This window comes from Macaca fascicularis, chromosome 6, assembly GCF_037993035.2.
Source record: "Macaca fascicularis isolate 582-1 chromosome 6, T2T-MFA8v1.1".
NCBI classification, from domain to species: Eukaryota; Metazoa; Chordata; class Mammalia; order Primates; family Cercopithecidae; genus Macaca; species Macaca fascicularis.
Genome location: NC_088380.1, coordinates 1463108 through 1479168, shown reverse-complemented (window position 1 = coordinate 1479168; position 16061 = coordinate 1463108). Strand labels below are relative to the sequence as shown.

At 55.6% G+C, this 16061-nt stretch overlaps 1 protein-coding gene across 7 annotated transcripts in view; it reads left to right on the top strand.

Annotated features, from left to right (window-relative positions):
* The window catches only part of SLC12A7 (solute carrier family 12 member 7), a 103361-nt gene that overhangs the window by 26869 nt on the left and 60431 nt on the right, over nt 1-16061 (top strand). For 3 of the 7 annotated variants that reach the window (XR_012413556.1, XM_045393495.2, XM_015451182.3), the window contains exon 1: nt 15884-16052. The exons of the other annotated variants lie outside the window; for them this stretch is intronic. Coding sequence is in view for 2 of the 3 variants with exons in the window: in XM_045393495.2 (XP_045249430.2) it covers nt 15929-16052 (124 nt within the window). In the remaining variant the exon portion in view is untranslated. Of the gene's footprint in view, nt 1-15883; nt 16053-16061 lie in introns of those variants that run through there. 7 annotated transcript variants of the gene reach the window in all.

The window sequence follows — 16061 nt, the reverse complement described above, 5'->3', positions numbered from 1 at the left end:
CCCTGAGCTGCCTCCCTGCTCAGACCGGGCCAGCCACTCCCCTTGGCCGGAAGGAGACTGCATGGGCCGTGCTGAGCTCAGCCTCCTCCTCTGCCCGCTTCTGCTACCCTCCTGCCGCCCTCCGCCCACCTGCATGTGCTGGGTTTCCCTGGCAGGGGCTCCCTGCACCTGTCCAGGTGTGTCTGCTGGAAGCTCCCACTGCTCCCTCTGGGCAGGCACAGGTAAGAATGCAGCACGCCCTCCCTCCCTGCTGCCCCCGCCCCGGCCGAGGAGGTGAGGGGACACGCATGCGCAGCCGCCCCGGCCGAGGAGGTGAGGGGACACGCGTGTGCAGCCGCGGGCAGGGCTGTGGGAGGCCCCAGGTGGCCTCTCCTGGGGTGGGGTGGGGGCGGGCTTTCGCTCAGCCTCTCTTCCTCTCACAGTTCAAGCTCTGGGAGGGCCACGTCTTTGCTCCCCGCCCAGATGCAGATGCAGGCGCACCCTGGGTCCTCCCATCCTCGCTGGGCATCGAGCCGAGACAGGAGGTGCCTGCCCAGGTCCCTTGTCCTGAGAGTGCCTCCTCCCAGCCAGCCTTGCCCAGTAGGTTCCTGCAGGTTAAGACTGAAGCAAGTGCTGTGACTTCTGGAAGATGCTGGAGGGTCCTGGGCTGCCCAGGAGGCCACTTGATGGGAGCAGTGGAAAAGGGGCCCCCACAGTTAAGACTCCTGTAACCAAACGGGTGCAGTTCTGGGTGATTTTCCGCAGATTTTCTGAACCACATCCAGAAGTAAAGTTATGGAGGTGATATCAAAGCTTCTTGGGTGTTTAAACTTCCTCTTTCAGGGGAAAATGCAGAGGTAGCTTTGGCTGCCCCAGCTGGCGAGGGCATCCCTTGAGCTCTGACCCCTGACCCACAGGCTCCTCACCTGGGAGTCGGGTGACAGCTTCACGCCCAGGACACAGTGGGCTGTAAGGTTTCCAGCTCTGACGGCAGCAGGGCGTTCTTTTCCTCTTGAATCACCAGGTTTCGGGTCAGCGGTGTCAAGAGCCCGGCTCCAAGGTGCCTCTGCACGTAATCTCAGCTGGGATCTTTTCTTCCTGTTTAATCATGTCCAGAAATTACATCCCACCAGGGTGACCGCTGTGACTTTCTCTGTGAAACAGTGGGTGCCCCGGGTGTTCTCGTGTTCATCCGCGTGAGGGCTTTGGAAGCCTTGCCAGGGATGCCTGAGCAAGCGCGTCTCTCGGGGCCTGGCTGATGCCCCAGCTGGGCTCCTGGAGCCACCCTCCACCCTGTCTCCCAGGACGCTGTGGTTTCCCTGGTCCTGGTCCTGGACATCACAGGAAGGCTGAGGGGGCCAGGAGGGGAGGGCGCCTGGTTCTGTCCCTTACGCCAGGGGAAGCCCGGAACTTTCTGTGGCCCTCGTGGGCCTGGGGTCCCCTGGGACACTCCTGGTGGCCCTGTGACCACCTCCTTGCCTTGGGTAGCTGCTGAGGCACTGTGAGACTGGACCTTGGAGGTGGGGGTGTTACCTGAATGTCCTGCCCACCTCTGACTTTCACTTGGAGCCAGGAGGCGTTGCTCCCTGCAGCAGCTCAGCCTTTGGGAATGGACAGAGGGGCCGGCAGCAGTGGCCGCTGGCTGAGGGAGGCCTCTTGGAGGGGTGTCCTCATGTGTCAAAGAGAGATGTGGCTGTCCCCATGGCGAGGCAGGCCCTGGGCAGCAGCTGTGACCGAGGTTTGAGGAGAGGGGCTTCTAGAGGCCATCATACTTGGGATCCCAGCGGTACCCCCAAGCCTTGCAGGGGGTGGTGGGGTATGCTTGGCCATCAGAGAAAGCTGAAAGCAGAACTCAGTAGAAGTCGTGTTTGACGTGCGTGGGGATGGTGAACGTGGCAGGGAGCGGCGTGACTGAGGGTTCAGCTTGTGTGGGTGGATGGTGGGAGTGGGTCTGGTTTCCGCATGTGTGTGCACATATGTGTGTATGCGAACATGTGATCCGTTCTAGGAAAAGGCTGGGAGCTGTGTAGAGACCAGGCAGACTTGGGGCCACTCCTATTGGTGTGTATGCATGCACACACACACATACATGCACACGTGCTCCACTGCAGCCTGTCAGGACTGGTAGTCACAGGGCAGACCCGATGCCCATGGGCCACCAGGTCTGTACCAGTCTCACTGGCCACCGCACCTGCTGAGCCTGTTATTTATCAAATATTTACTGAGCCCCAGTGGTCTCGGTGTGTTGGGGGCTGGGTGGCACTTTTCCTCCCTATGAGAAGACGAATTCTAGAACCTTCCGTTGAGCCTGTTGTTTATCAAATATTTACTGAGCCCCAGTGGTCTCAGTGTGTTGGGGGCTGGGCGGCACTTTTCCTCCCTATGAGAAGACGAATTCTAGAACTTTCCATCAACCACATGAGGAAGGAAACCCCTGTTGGAGGCTCCATCTGTACCGCGGTATGCTCCAAGGTGTCTGGGTCGGCGTGAGATGTCCTGTCCTGCCTCCATGCATTGCTGCTGGCTTTTGTTAGTCTGAGTCCAGCTTCACTTCCTGGAGCGAGGCCACCGGTTTCCGCTGGGCCTGACTGCCCCGTGAGAGCTCCAGTCCTGGGATTGGGATCTTGTGCTGCAGATCAGCGGGAGTTTACCTGGCAGCTGGGATTCAGCAACCCTGATCCCACCGGAGCTGGCGCGGACTTCCCGCCAGGTTGAGACCACAGGTGCAGGGTGGGGGGTATGGTTCCTCAGGCACCCACCTCCCAGCCATGCCCACTCCCGGCCTTCCTTAAGGATGAGATCTGTTTCCTAAGTGAACTTGCCCCAGTGCATGGCATGAGAAGCTAAATGACACACATCCTACATTCACTGGTTCTGGAATAACCAGAGATCACGCGCCTGTCACCACCTCCCAGATGAAAACCAGGACGTCGCAGCCCTGAAGAATCCGAGCCACTCTTGGGACACTTTCCTGGGGTGTGGGCATCTCGTCATGCTTTATCTTCCCTTCCTTGGTGACAAGTGCTAATTTGATAACAGGAGTTGTGCAAGATTACTTCTTTTTTAAAATTCCCTGGAATACTTCAATGTAACTGGTATTATTTCTTCTTTCAGTGTTTAGAGGAGTTTACCAGTGAGTCTGTCAGACCCTGAAGGTTTTATGTGGAGAAGGGGGGCAAGGTTAGATCAAGGATTTATTGTCTTCATGATACATAGTACTATTGAGAGCTTGTGTTTCTTTTTGTATGGATTTTGGTAGGTTTTGTTTCCCAGATAATTTGTCTATTTTATCTCCATTTACAAGATCATTATCACAGAGTTATTTGTGGTGTTTTTATATCCATAAGTTTCCTCGGACTGCTGTGATTACCACACACTGTGGCTTCACAGATATGCCTTCTCTCTCAGCGGTGGAGAAAGGAAATCTGAAGTTCAGGTGTGGGCAAGGCTGCACGCCCTCCGGAGGTTCTAAAAGAGGGTCCTTCCTACCCTGTCCAGCTTCTGTGGCTCCAGGCATCCCTGGGTCTGTGGCCCCATTGCCCCAGCCTCTGCCTCTGTTTCTGTGGCCCCTGCCCTTTGCCTCTCCTCTGTGGCCTCAAACCTCTCCATATAAGGACATCAGTCGGTCAGGCATGGTGGCTCATGCCTGTAATCCCAGCACTTTGGGAGGCCGAGGCTGGTGGATCATGAAGTCAAGATATTGAGCCCATTGTGGCCTACATGGTGAAACCCCATCTCTACTAAAAATTCAAAAATTAGCTGGGTGTGGTGGCACGCGCCTGTAGTCCCAGCTACTTGGGAGGCTGAGGCAGGAGAATCACTTGAACCCGGGAGGTGGAGGTTGCAGTGAGCCGAGATCGTGCTACTGCACTCCAGCCTGGCGACAAAGTGAGACTCCATCTCAAAAAAAAAAAGACATCAGTCATTGGATTGAGAGCCCACCCTACTCCAGGATGACCTCATCTTCACGATACGATCCCATCTGCAAGGACCTACCACCCAGTCAGGGCCATTCACAGGTACCCATGTTAGAACTTCAACATATCCTTCTGGGGGAACCCAGCTCAACCCACTCCACTACCTTTATACTTTTGCAGGATCTGCAGTGGTGACCCTTCCCTTAAGCACAGTTTCAGCTGCATCTTACGGTTTCGATAGGTTGTATTTTCATTATAATTTAGTTCAACAGGAAGCCAAATACCGCATGTTCTCACTTACACGTGGGAGCTAAACGATGAGAACCCATGGACACATAGAGGGGAACAACACACCCTGGGGCCCACGTGAAGGCAGAGGGTGGGAGGAGGGAGAGGATCAGGAAAGATAACTAATGGGTACTGGGTTTAATACCTGGGTGATGAAATAATCTGTACAACAAACCCCCATGACACAAATTTACCCATGTAATAAACATGCATATGTACCCCTGAAACTTAAAAGTTAAAAAACAAAACAAAACAAAAACAAATCAGAAGAGAAAAACTAAACACTTCAAAATGTTTTAAAAAGTGAGTAACATCTCAGCCAGGCGTGGTGGCTCAAGCCTGTAATCCCAGCACTTTGGGAGGCCGAGATGGGCGGATCACGAGGTCAGGAGATCGAGACCATCCTGGCTAACACAGTGAAACCCTGTCTCTACTAAAAAAATACAAAAAACTAGCCAGGCGAGGTGGCGGCGCCTGTAGTCCCAGCTACTCAGGAGGCTGAGGCAGGAGAATGGTGTAAACCTGGGAGGCGGAGCTTGCCGTGAGCTGAGATCTGGCCACTGCACTCCAGCCTGGGCGACAGAGTGAGACTCTGTTTAAAAAAAACCCAAAAAACAAAAACAGTGAGTAACATCTCAATTATATTAAACATTAAAAAGAATAGGCTAGGCGCAGTGGCTCACGTCTGTAATCCCAGCACTTTGGGAGGCCGAGGCAAGCAGATTACCTGAGCTCAAGTTCAAGACCAGCCTGGCCAACACGGTGAAACCCTGTCTCTACTGAAAATACAAAAAATTAGCCGGGCATGGTGGCCCATGCCTGTAATCCCAGCTATCAGCAACTTGGGAGGCTGAGACATGAGAATCACTTGAACCTGGGAGGTGGAGGCTGCAGTGAGCTGAGATCCCACCACTGCACTCCAGCCTGGCGTGAGACTCTGTTTTGAAAAATAATAAATAAAATAAAAATAAGTGAATTCATGGGTTAATATTGTGTAAATATACTATGTGTATATTGTTAAGAATTAGCTTAATAACATGGGTGATTTTTTGGAAACATTAACAATTAAATTAATGAAGATATAACAACGCAGGCAGACAGGCTGGAGTGCATATAGGCTGGAGTGCAGTGATGTGATCTCAGCTCACTGCAACTTCTGCCTCCTGGGTTCAAGTGATTCTCCTGTCTCAGCCTCCCAAGTAGCTGAGATTACAGGCATGTGCCACCATATCCGGCTAATTTTTGTATATTTAGTAGAGGTGGGGTTTCGCCATGTTGACCAGGCTGATCTCAAACTCCTGACCTCAGGTGATCCGCCCCCCTCGGCCTCCCAAAGTGCTGAGATGACAGGCCTGAGCCACTGCGCCGGGCCCAGGTAGACATTTTAACCATGTTTGATATATTTCATATTTTATCATTTGTCCAAAGTAATTGGGATCCAATTAGTCAAAGTTATAAATAAATTAGAAGAGTCTCCCGCCCTAGATAAACTTTCAAAAACCACTGAGATCGGGGCATTTTCCGCAGTACAATTTCTAACGTGCTGACATGACTGCAGATTCGATGAAAATACTACAATACCATTATTATGTATTATTTAGCATGAAAATACTAAAATAAACTTTAAAAGTGTGCCGTTTGACTTTACTTGTTTTTACCCATGAAGTGATGTTTCTATATGAAAGTCTTAGAATTAAAAAGAATTCACACACACACACACACACACACACACACACACACACACACACTCTTTAGTTTAAAACATTATCTCATTCCGATCATGGCTCACTCTTCAGCACGTGGGTTTCTCGATGTGCTGCAGTTTCCCAGGCCCTGGGGGATTTTCCGTTATCTTTCCGTGGCTGCTCTGTGCTGCGTTCCCAGCTGTCAGAGCTCCCCTCCCAATCCCGTGGTGCGGAGTACAGGCTGGGCAGTGGTTGGGTGTATTTCCACGTAGCTCACCATTAGGTCAGTCTTGCTCATGTGTTGTTCAAATCTTCTTTATCTCCAGTGATTTGTTTTACCAGTTACGGGGCGAGGTATCTTGAAATCTCTAGCTGTTCCCTGGAGCAGTGTCTGCTTCTCCTCCACTTCTCTGGTTTTTGCTGAAGTGGGGCCGTCATCAGGGCGTGAGATTCGAGGCCTGGTCTGCCACCTCGCTTCTCCGGGTAGTGCAAGCATGGGTGTCTTTTCTCTTGATTATTTTGGATTAAACACTTTTTTTATTACTCCGTTTTCTCCCTGTGTTCGCTTGGTAGCTGTGTGTTCTGCTGTTCTCACGGTCATTGCCCTAGCGTCTGCCCTGCACAGACGCCCTTGACGGTCCAGGTCCACTGCGGTCAGGGACTCCAGGGCCTCCCTCCCCAATGCTGGACACTGAGTGTTTAGTGCATCCAGCACCGCAAGGCTCTTCACCTGCCCCGCCAGTCCGTGTTCTCTGAGCTCTGGATTTCAGCGTTTCCACCAGGAACCATTTTCCGTCCACTTGGGATAAATCCTCACAGTCGTCGTTTGTCTGGAAATGTCTTGATTTTGCCTTCATTTTTGAAGGTAGTGTTTGCTGGCACAGAGGTGGAGGCTGCAGCTGTTTCTCTGTACTTCGGAAGCACCCTCCCTCCCACGGTCTTCTGTCCTCTGTGTTCTCTCTGACCACTGCACGCAGCTACTCCCTCATGGCCAGGCGCTGGAGTTGCAAATCGTTTTGGTTTTTGTTTTTTAAATGTGCATTCCTTTTCTCCTCGAAAGCACAGTGAGGGATTAGGTGGTCTTTAAAATACTTTTCTCTTGGCTTGTGGGCGCTGATCTCTATGCTGAAGATCTCTGGCCTGTGAAGTGTGTCCCTTAGGACGGATCTAGCTGTTGCTAGTTGTTGGGGCAGATTGACTTGCTGTCAGCTGTGGGTTTTGCATTGCGAGGTCCATGGAGGTCGCTGTCCTTCAAAAGCAATCAAAACTTATTTTTAAAATGTATTTTTAACTTATCGCCCTGAGAAAATACAAATTAATGATTTGCAGTATTTGTACAGATAAGTCATTCTCCGTTGAGAGCGATGAATTTAGCAGCGTATTAGCCAGACTGTTCTCGTGATGTAAGCCAAATATTTAAGGTTTCAATGAGGCAATCAGACCAAGCGAGTTATCTCAGAAACTTAAACATGTTTCCTCTTCTCTCTTCTCTTAATGAAACAAACGAAGAAAGTCAAGAAAGAGAAGTGGATTTGGATTCCGTTTGCCAAGCAAAATCTGAAGCTTAAACCTTGAGGATATGCTGCACCAGTTTGCAACACTGTTTGATGGAGGCCCCAAGTCCGGCTCCTTGGCCGACACACACGACGTGTGTCCTCCAAGACCAGGACACTCAGAGAAGCTGACCGTGGCCCCCGGCCCCTTGGCGGGGAACGTCCACTCCTGTGCGACAGTCTCTGGCCGGCCTCGTTGCCTTGCTGAGCGGCTGCGCCTCCGTGGGCCGGAGGCCAGGCTGGGCAGCTTTATTCATTTATCTGGGGCCTTTGGCGGGGGGAGGCTGGACAGCTCAACGCATTTATCTGAGGGTTCTTTTGCCAGGAACCCCAGATGTGGGCTCTCATGCGCCTCCAGGAGCTGGTGGTGTTACCCGGCAGGGCTGTGCTTGCAGGGGCTGGGACCCAAGGGTTCGAGGGCCCAGGAGTGGACCCCTCCCCTCCTCGACACCGGGGTCCCTGCGACCACTCCTGCTCTGCACACCCAGTATGCCTCTCTGTGCGGCTCCCGGAACCCACTTCCCCAGAGGGAAGGTGAACCCAGGGCAAGCCACCGCCTCCCTGGGGCCTCACAGAGTGACCTTGGGCACAGGCCACCCGAGACCTTATCCGAACCAAGTGTAAAAATAGGACAGAAATCACTGCCGGGAGCCAGAACGTGCCCTGCTTATCTTGGGCAGTGGCAGCGGCTCAGCCAGAACGATTAGGAGGTATTTTTGGCCAGATGATGCTGGTGTAGCCACACCAGGTAACAGGACAGAGGAGCGTCGGCAGAAGGTCAGGCCCCGCGCCCCCAGGCAGCCACGGCGACGCCCCCAGTTCCTCCCAGAGGGCTCGTGCGTGCGCACGTGGGGTGCCTCACACATTTTACACATCTTCATTTTTACTTAGATATATACCTTTGAAGTTGTTAGCCAGCACTCTACAGAGGGGGAATAGCAACCCTCGTGCCCATCCGTGCATGAGTGGGTGAACAAAACACGGCCCATCCACGCAGTGGACACTTGACAGCAGAGAAAAGGAAGGAGATGCTGGCACGGGTTACAGCACGCAGGGGCTGTGTGGACGTCGTGCCTCAGGGCCCTGTCTGATCCCCTCCTGGGAAGTCCCTGGAGTTCCCAGATCTGTAGGGACCAAACACAGAATGGCAGGTGCCAGGCTGCGGAGAGGCCTTCAGTTTGGGAGGGCTCTGGAGACCGTCGGTGAAGGTGGACGCACAGCTGTGGGAATGTTTCTTCCGTCAGACACTTAAAGATGGTGAAAATGGCAATTTTACATATTATTTTACTACAATTAAATGGTTTTTTTAGAAAAAGGAAAAAGCAAAGTTAAAACTAATAAACATGTTTACCAGTTATCTGAGCTGGTGTTGAGAATCCAAGCCCCTTGAGGTGCCAAGTGCAGGGGCAGGGGCTGTGCCGGGCAGCCAGAATTTTTATCCCCACACTGCCTGGATGCTGGTGAGATTCTGACACCCCCAAATCCCGCCTGTGGAATGCATTGTGCTGGGAGGTGCAGCGGCTGTGAGCATCTGGCCAGCACCCCGTGGTGTCCCCGGCACACTGCCGATGGCGAGCGTCCCCGGGCGAGGTGGCGTCTGCACGTGCTCCTCCACGTTAGTTGGTCTTGGCCCTCTCGTCCAAAAGCTCAGTGAGATACCCGCACACCTCCCACAGCCCTGGAAGAAGCCACTAGAACCAGCCTTGGTACCTGCGAGGCTGCGGGGCCGGCGCATTTGATGTTATGAGCACAGTTGTTTGCTGTTGTCTGGGTCCCCCACACTCCCTGATTTTTCATCGGCTCCATTAGAAGTGGGTGAGGCCAGGCCCTCTGCGGCCTGTGTCGGGTCCAGGTTTTCTCCTTCTTCCTGGACTCATTCGAATTTCCTGGCAGGAGGCATCTCCCAGTCTAGAGAGACCTTTCATGCAAGACCTTTCACGCCCAAGGACGGCTTCGTCGGCCTTCACATTTGGCCAACAGCTCATCTGTGTCTGGCGAGGGCGTGGGTCTGGGTCACGCCTGTTTTTGGTGAATCCCTGGCGCTGCTGTCGGGAAGACTCTTCTGCCGGGTCTGCACGGCTGCCAGGCCTGCCCACGACGTTCTCAGACCGCACTGAAACGCTTCCCCGCGTGGGGTTTTCCTATCTCTCTCTTCGAGGGGCTGAGGCCCATGGACTCCCCGTCATGTAACCACCCAGTGGGTTCGCCTTGCCCGCTGCCCAGACAGAGCTGATTGATCAAGACAGGGGAATTACAGTGGAGAAAGAGTGATTCACGCAGAGCCGGCTGTGCGGAGACTGGAGTGTTATTATCACTGAAATCAGTCTCCCCGCGCATTCAGGATCAGGTTGTTGTTGTTGTTGTTGTTGTTGTTTATTTTTGAGACGAAGTCTCACTCTGTCTCCCAGGCTGTAGTGCAGTGGCGCTATCTCGGCTCACTGCAAGCTCCGCCTCCCGGGTTTATGCCATTCTCCTGCCTCAGCCTCCCGAGTAGCTGGGACTACAGGCGCCCGCCACCTCGCCCGGCTAATTTTTTGTATTTTTAGTAGAGACGGGGTTTCATTGTGTTAGCCAGGATGGTCTCGATCTCCTGACCTCGTGATCCACCCGTCTCGGCCTCCCAAAGTGCTGGGATTACAGGCTTGAGCCACCGCGCCCGGCCAACTTTTTGTATTATTAATAGAGACGGGGTTTCACCGTGTTAGCCAGGATGGTCTCGATCTCCTGACCTCATGATCCACCCGCTTCGGCCTCCCACGGTGCTGGGATTATAGGCGTGAGCCACATGCGCCCGGCTGGGATCCGTTTTTAAGGACAGCTTAGTGCGTGGGGAAGCCAGTGAGCCAGGAGTGCTGATTGGTCAGGTCAGAGATGAACTCACAGGGAACTGAAGCTGTCCTTCTGCGCTGACTCAGTTCCTGGTGGGGTCACAAGATCAGATGAGCCAGTCTATTAATCTGGGTGGTGCCAGCTGATCCATCTAGTGCAACAAGGGTCTGCAAAACATCTCAAGCATTGACTTTAGGAGCAGTTTAGGGAGGGTCAGAATCTTGTAGCCTCCAGCTACATGACTCCCAAACCACAATTTCTTTAATCTTGCGGCTAATTTGTTAATCCTACAAAGGCAGTCAAGTCCTCGGGCAAGAAGGAGGTTTATTTTAACTGTAAACTAAGTTCCTCCCAAAGTTAGTTCAGCCTACGCCCAGGAAGGAACAAGGACAGCTTGGAGGTTAGAACCAAGATGGGAGTCAGGTCGGATCACTTCCACCAACGGTGATAATTTTGCAGACTTGGTTTCACTAGTTGCTCCGTTGCTCCATCTCGGGCTGGCAGGAACCCCTTCCCTGGTGCCTCCCCGGTGAAGGCTGTGCCCCCACCCCTGCAGACCAGGCCCAGCTCACCCCAGCCTGCTCAGCAGTCTCTCACAGCACGCCCCCCACCAGCCTCCTGGCCCATCCCTGTGGCTCTGGGGTTTGAGCAGGACCCACTGCGGCTCTGAGACAGAGCCAGCAGATCCCTGATCTCATGCTGTTGCCGGGGTTGGGGGCATCATTGACGAGGGCTGGCCTCGTCCTCCATACCCAGTTCTTTATGACGTCTGAGAGAGGATTGGCCTCGCGTGTCCTGGGCTCTGCTTCCCTTTCCCAAGGGCTGTGTGGCTGCCAGGTTGGGAGGTTCTGAGCCCATCGGGACCCTGGCACGGCCTTTCCCCCTGAGCTGACAGCAAACATTTGCCCACGGTTTACTGGAAAGAAGTCACCTGTGGAGCAGGAACGAGAGCTGGCAGGGGGTGGGTGGGCTTCTGGGCAGCTTGGACTTCAGAGGAGATGCGAACTTCCCTGTGTCCGCAGCTCACAGGCGTCTGAGTGAGATTCTGAGTAACATTACGTGAGTAACACTTTGAGAGAAGGAAAGCCGCACACGTGGTCTAAAAATCCTGGAGCCTCCTGAGTGAGGGGCAGAGTGTGTCGGCCTTGTCCACGGAATCTTCCAGAGGGAACTTGAGTGAAGACTCGGTGTCCGTGAATTACAGGACTGAGAGCTTTGTCGCTCAAGCTTGACCTTCTGTTGGCGTCACTTACAGTCTCAGACACAGATGGTCTCAGAGGAGCTCTGTTCCGGGGGGAGGCCCTGTCTGTTCCCAGATTCAGCTCCACGGGATGTGCCCCTGCCCAGCAGGCATAGGAGCCGGGAGGCTCAGGACTCTGGCCCCATGTACCCGGCCACTGTGCAGACGGGCTCCCCAGCACCAGCTGAGCCAGGCCCACCATCCACCAGGCCCAGGGCCCCACCCTGAGCAAGCCGGGGGTGCAGAGGGTGGAGGCAGCTTGTGGTGCCTGCCTGGGAAGAACCAGGCATTGTTTGCAGAACCCTTGGGACAGGGCTGCATCTTCAGGGGAGATGCGGCCGTGGGCCTGGGGCTGTGGCTGGGGTCTTCTATCATCGCTATCTACCACAGCTCCCTTCAAGCCCCCACAGGTGGTGGCGGATGTGGGGCTTTAGGGCCACCCTGGCCATGGGCAGAATTCACAGCCCTGGTGGGACTCCTGGGCAGGGAGAGTGCAGGTCCCACAGGCGGCTGGAGCCTCTGCTTCTTCCGCGGGTGTCCACGCACCCCACTCTGCCAGGAGAGGCTCAACACCCTTAAAAAAAACAGTTTTGTTTTTTAAAAATCACTTTAGCCTTGGGTAACTGGGGCCTCCCTTCCCTCTCCCCTGCCCACTTCCCATTCACCCTTCTCCTGCTTCTCCTTTTTCCCCTCTCTTCTAATCTGCCCTACTCCCCCTACTCAGCATGGGTGCCAGGCCAACAGGCAAGCACCTGGGTGGGTGCCCAGCCCTGCCAGGCAGAAGGCGGGTGGCTTTCTGGTGAGAAGGAGTGTGGGGCCTCCAGGGCCAGCCTCCCCCAGGTGTCCCCTTCCCTGGACACGGAGCTCTCCACGGACGCTCTGCCCACTGACCCCACCTGCATCCTTCAGCCCTGGAGGTGCGTCCTGCCTGGTACCCAACAGCAGGTTCCCAGCCCAAAAGGATGCAGATGGCACATCAGGAGATGAGCCCCCCACCCTAACAGGAAAGCAGAAGTGGACTGGGGGGACCCATGGACCTGGGGAGAAGCTCCGTGTGCAGAGGCACACAGACACCTGGAGGCAGCCTGCACCTGGTGAGAGCCCTCCCAGGCCACAGCTCTGATTCCAAGCCATGGGCACAAGCGGCCTCCTGACTTGGAAGCTGGCATTGAGTGTCCATCCTAATCAATTAGAAACTCCATGCCAGGGTGGCAGGCAGCAGGGACTATTCCGAGAATCTACAAACAGAATGTAACCACCATTGGCCACCTTCTGCACTAAAGCCTAGGGTTCCCCTGGCTATGTCCTGCACACGGCCAAGAGGCCATCTCAGACGACCAGGCTCACATCATAAGGACGTGAGATTGCCTTTGAAGAGGCTCCGCTGGGCAAAGCTGGACACCAATGCTTGGAAAGGGCACTAATGGTGATCGACTGAGACCCACCAACGTGTTTCATCAGTGATGTATAAATACACTTGGGAGATCGTCAGGAACCAATTCACCACTGTGAAAACCAACAAGTGAGGGAGAGGCACCCTCGCCCTGCCTTTCCTATGGGCACCGTTATCCGGACGGCCAGACGAACAGGATGAGCCTCTCCCTCCAGTGAATTCCTGACGAAGCCACCGGGCACTGGAAAATCACTGTTTTGCTCCACGAATCTGTCATTTCAGACATCAAGCACCAACGACTGCTGACGGAGGGGCTACCACCAGACAGCGCGTGGCTCCCTCTGAGAGCAAGCCCCTGGCCTTGCCAGGGGACTGGACCCAGATCCCAGCAGTCCCCTGCCTCCAGACGCCCACTTTCAGGAGACACAGAGGCCTGCACCAAAAGATGCAACTCCAACCCAGGTCTCGGGCACCTCCACATGTCCGAGGGCCGGTTCCTACAACAGGTGCCATGTACAGAAAAGGACAGAGGGTTGGAGGTAGGTAGGAAGAGAGCACTGAAAGTCACACAATGCACATTTAACCCAAGGCTGCAGTGTGGGAGGACATACATGGGCGTGGAAACCCACAGAGCGAAGGAAGGAGCCACCAGGCCCCTAGGGATGGGCTATTGACGGGATGGGAGGGGCCTGCAGCGGCTTCTGGGCTCTGGCAAGGTTCTCTGTCTTGACCCGCGGGTGCTTACAGGGTGCTGATCTCTGTAATGACTCACCTAATTAGAATGCAAAAGGCAGACCTCACCCCCTACCCCAGGCCTCCCATAAGTAAGATCTAAGATTTAAACAAGAGGGAGCTTCAGCCATGGCCCTTGGTCCTAGTCAAGATTTTGTAATTACTGAGAAGACCACCCTCGGAGCTGCTGCAGGACCCTAAACTCCTGGGCCTCGGTTTCCTCCTCTGTAAAATGAAGCTGATGAGTCCTGAGTCCGGGCGCTGGCCCTGGCCATAGACCCTCCAAACCAGCTCCTCTGAAGGTCCACAGCCAGTGTGTGGCGGGCAGCCGTCCCCACAGTCCAGGGGTGTGAAACAGAACTTGTACGTGCGACGGGAGCCCTGCACATCTGTTGCTCCTGCTGGCATCACTTGGGGAGGCCTCGTGCCCACGCTGAGCTCTGTCTAACCTTCAGAAATAGCGCTGAGTGGCAACCAGGGTTGAATGTGCAGAAGCCCCTGTTGGGGTGACTGAAGAGAGGGTTTACCCAGCACCCTAAGTGTGAACCCTATAATTGACCCCATTGAGCACTTCTGTTCCCACCCCCTGGATCTTTTCAGCAAAGCCAGCCCTCCTCGTGAGGATACCTGGGGCCAGCCCTCCTCGTGAGGATGCCTGGGAACCATTTTATCTTCTGGGGAGGTGGTTTCCCACCTTCCGTCCCACTGACCCAGGGAGACAGCTGACCTAGCACCACCCACAGCCCTGAGCTCCCTTTGGTGGGAGGTGGGGTGAGAGTGTGGACCAGGCACAGCTCCAGACACCCAGGCCAGAGGTACCTTCACCTCTGCAGAGGGCTGGTGCTGGATGGGGGACATTCCAGGAGGGGCCCAGGCCTCCAGCTTCTGCCCAGAAGAGCCCATGGGGCAAAGGGTAGAACCCTGGGCCATCCCAGGGCATGACTGGCTTTACTGGAAATGGCTGGAGAGGTTGGGCTTGCATTTCTTGATCCCACAGAGCCCCGTGATCCCACAGCCTGGAGGCCATCACTCTCATCCAGCTGCCTTTTAGGATTAGACAGGCATGCTGCTAAAACATGGCCAGGCCATGCCCATTTTCCATGTGACAAGAGGCTGTGGCCATGTTTGCCCACACCACCTGTGTTTCTGCTTTGTTGTTGTACAGCAGTTGTGGGTGATTACGAATAAAGGCTGATTCATTGCACCTGTGTGCCATAGCATTTTAGCCCAGTTCTCCATTGACGGACATCTGATTGTTCCGTTTTTCATGAGTCATTTGTTGAGAAATGTGCCAGGTGCTGGCCGGTGGTATCTTGGTGTACGCCTGGCAGGTTCTAGAACTCCACCTTCCCTGCACCACCCTGTGAGCTTCTGGAACATTTCCCAAGGAGGGAAGGGAGGGTTCCAGGGCAGGGGCCGCAGGGCACTCCTGGGGTAGGCGTAGAGGAGACTGGGGTCTTCGTGGGTGGTATCTGTCATGGAGGGGGACACTCCCTCTACTGGGTTAGGTCCCTAACCTGGAGCTGGACCAAGGTCCAGAGGACCCCATCCCCAGACTATCCAAGACTCCTTCCACAGGAGATGCCTTGGCAGCCAGGCTGGGCTAGCCATGAGCCAGGCTAGGAGCCCAGGGTCTGAGCGGGTGTTGACCGCCTGGAGTGGGTGGGAGGACTGTGTGGGAGGTGGGTGCTGGAGGATGGCAGGGGGGGCAGGGGGCTGGAGCAGGAATGGGGGGCAAGCAGGAGGGGGTGCCGGGGGGGCCAGCAGGAGGGGCCCAGCAGGAGGGGGTGCAGGAGTGGTGGGGGGGGTTCCCGCAGGAGGGCGTGCAGGAGGGGCAGGGGGCTGGAGCAAGAGCAGCGGAGGGGTCGGGGTGGGGGTAGGAGATCGAAGAAGGGGACAAGCAGGGGGGGGGCAGGGAGGGGGGCAAGCAGGAGGGCGGCAGGGGGATGGGGTTTCCAGCAGGCGGGGCAGGGGGCTGGAGCAGGAGGGGGTGCAGGAGAAGGAGAGGGGATTCACTGACTCTGCGAGGGTCGGGGGCGCAGGCAGCGAAGGCCCAGCGTCCTGGGTCGGGGCGGTCGGGCGGACGCAGCCTGGGTTGGGGGTCCCTGCGGGAAGTCGCCTGGCCCAGCTCCGCCGCGGGCCAACTTTTCTTGGGGCCGCGGGGCCAGCAGGTGAGGTCACGTGGCTCGGGCGGGGCGGGGCGGTCGGGGCTGGTCGGTCGGACCCCGCCCCTGCGCCCAAGTCCCGTGGCGTCGGCGGGAGCGGCTCAGCGCGGGCCGGGCCGGGGCAGGGACTGTGGGCTGCAGGCAGCCATGCCCACCAACTTCACCGTGGTGCCCGTGGAGGCGCGCGCCGACGGCGGCGGGGACGAGGCGGCCGAGCGGACGGAGGCGCCGGGCACCCCCGAGGGCCCCGAGCCCGAGCGCCCCAGCCCGGGTGAGCGCG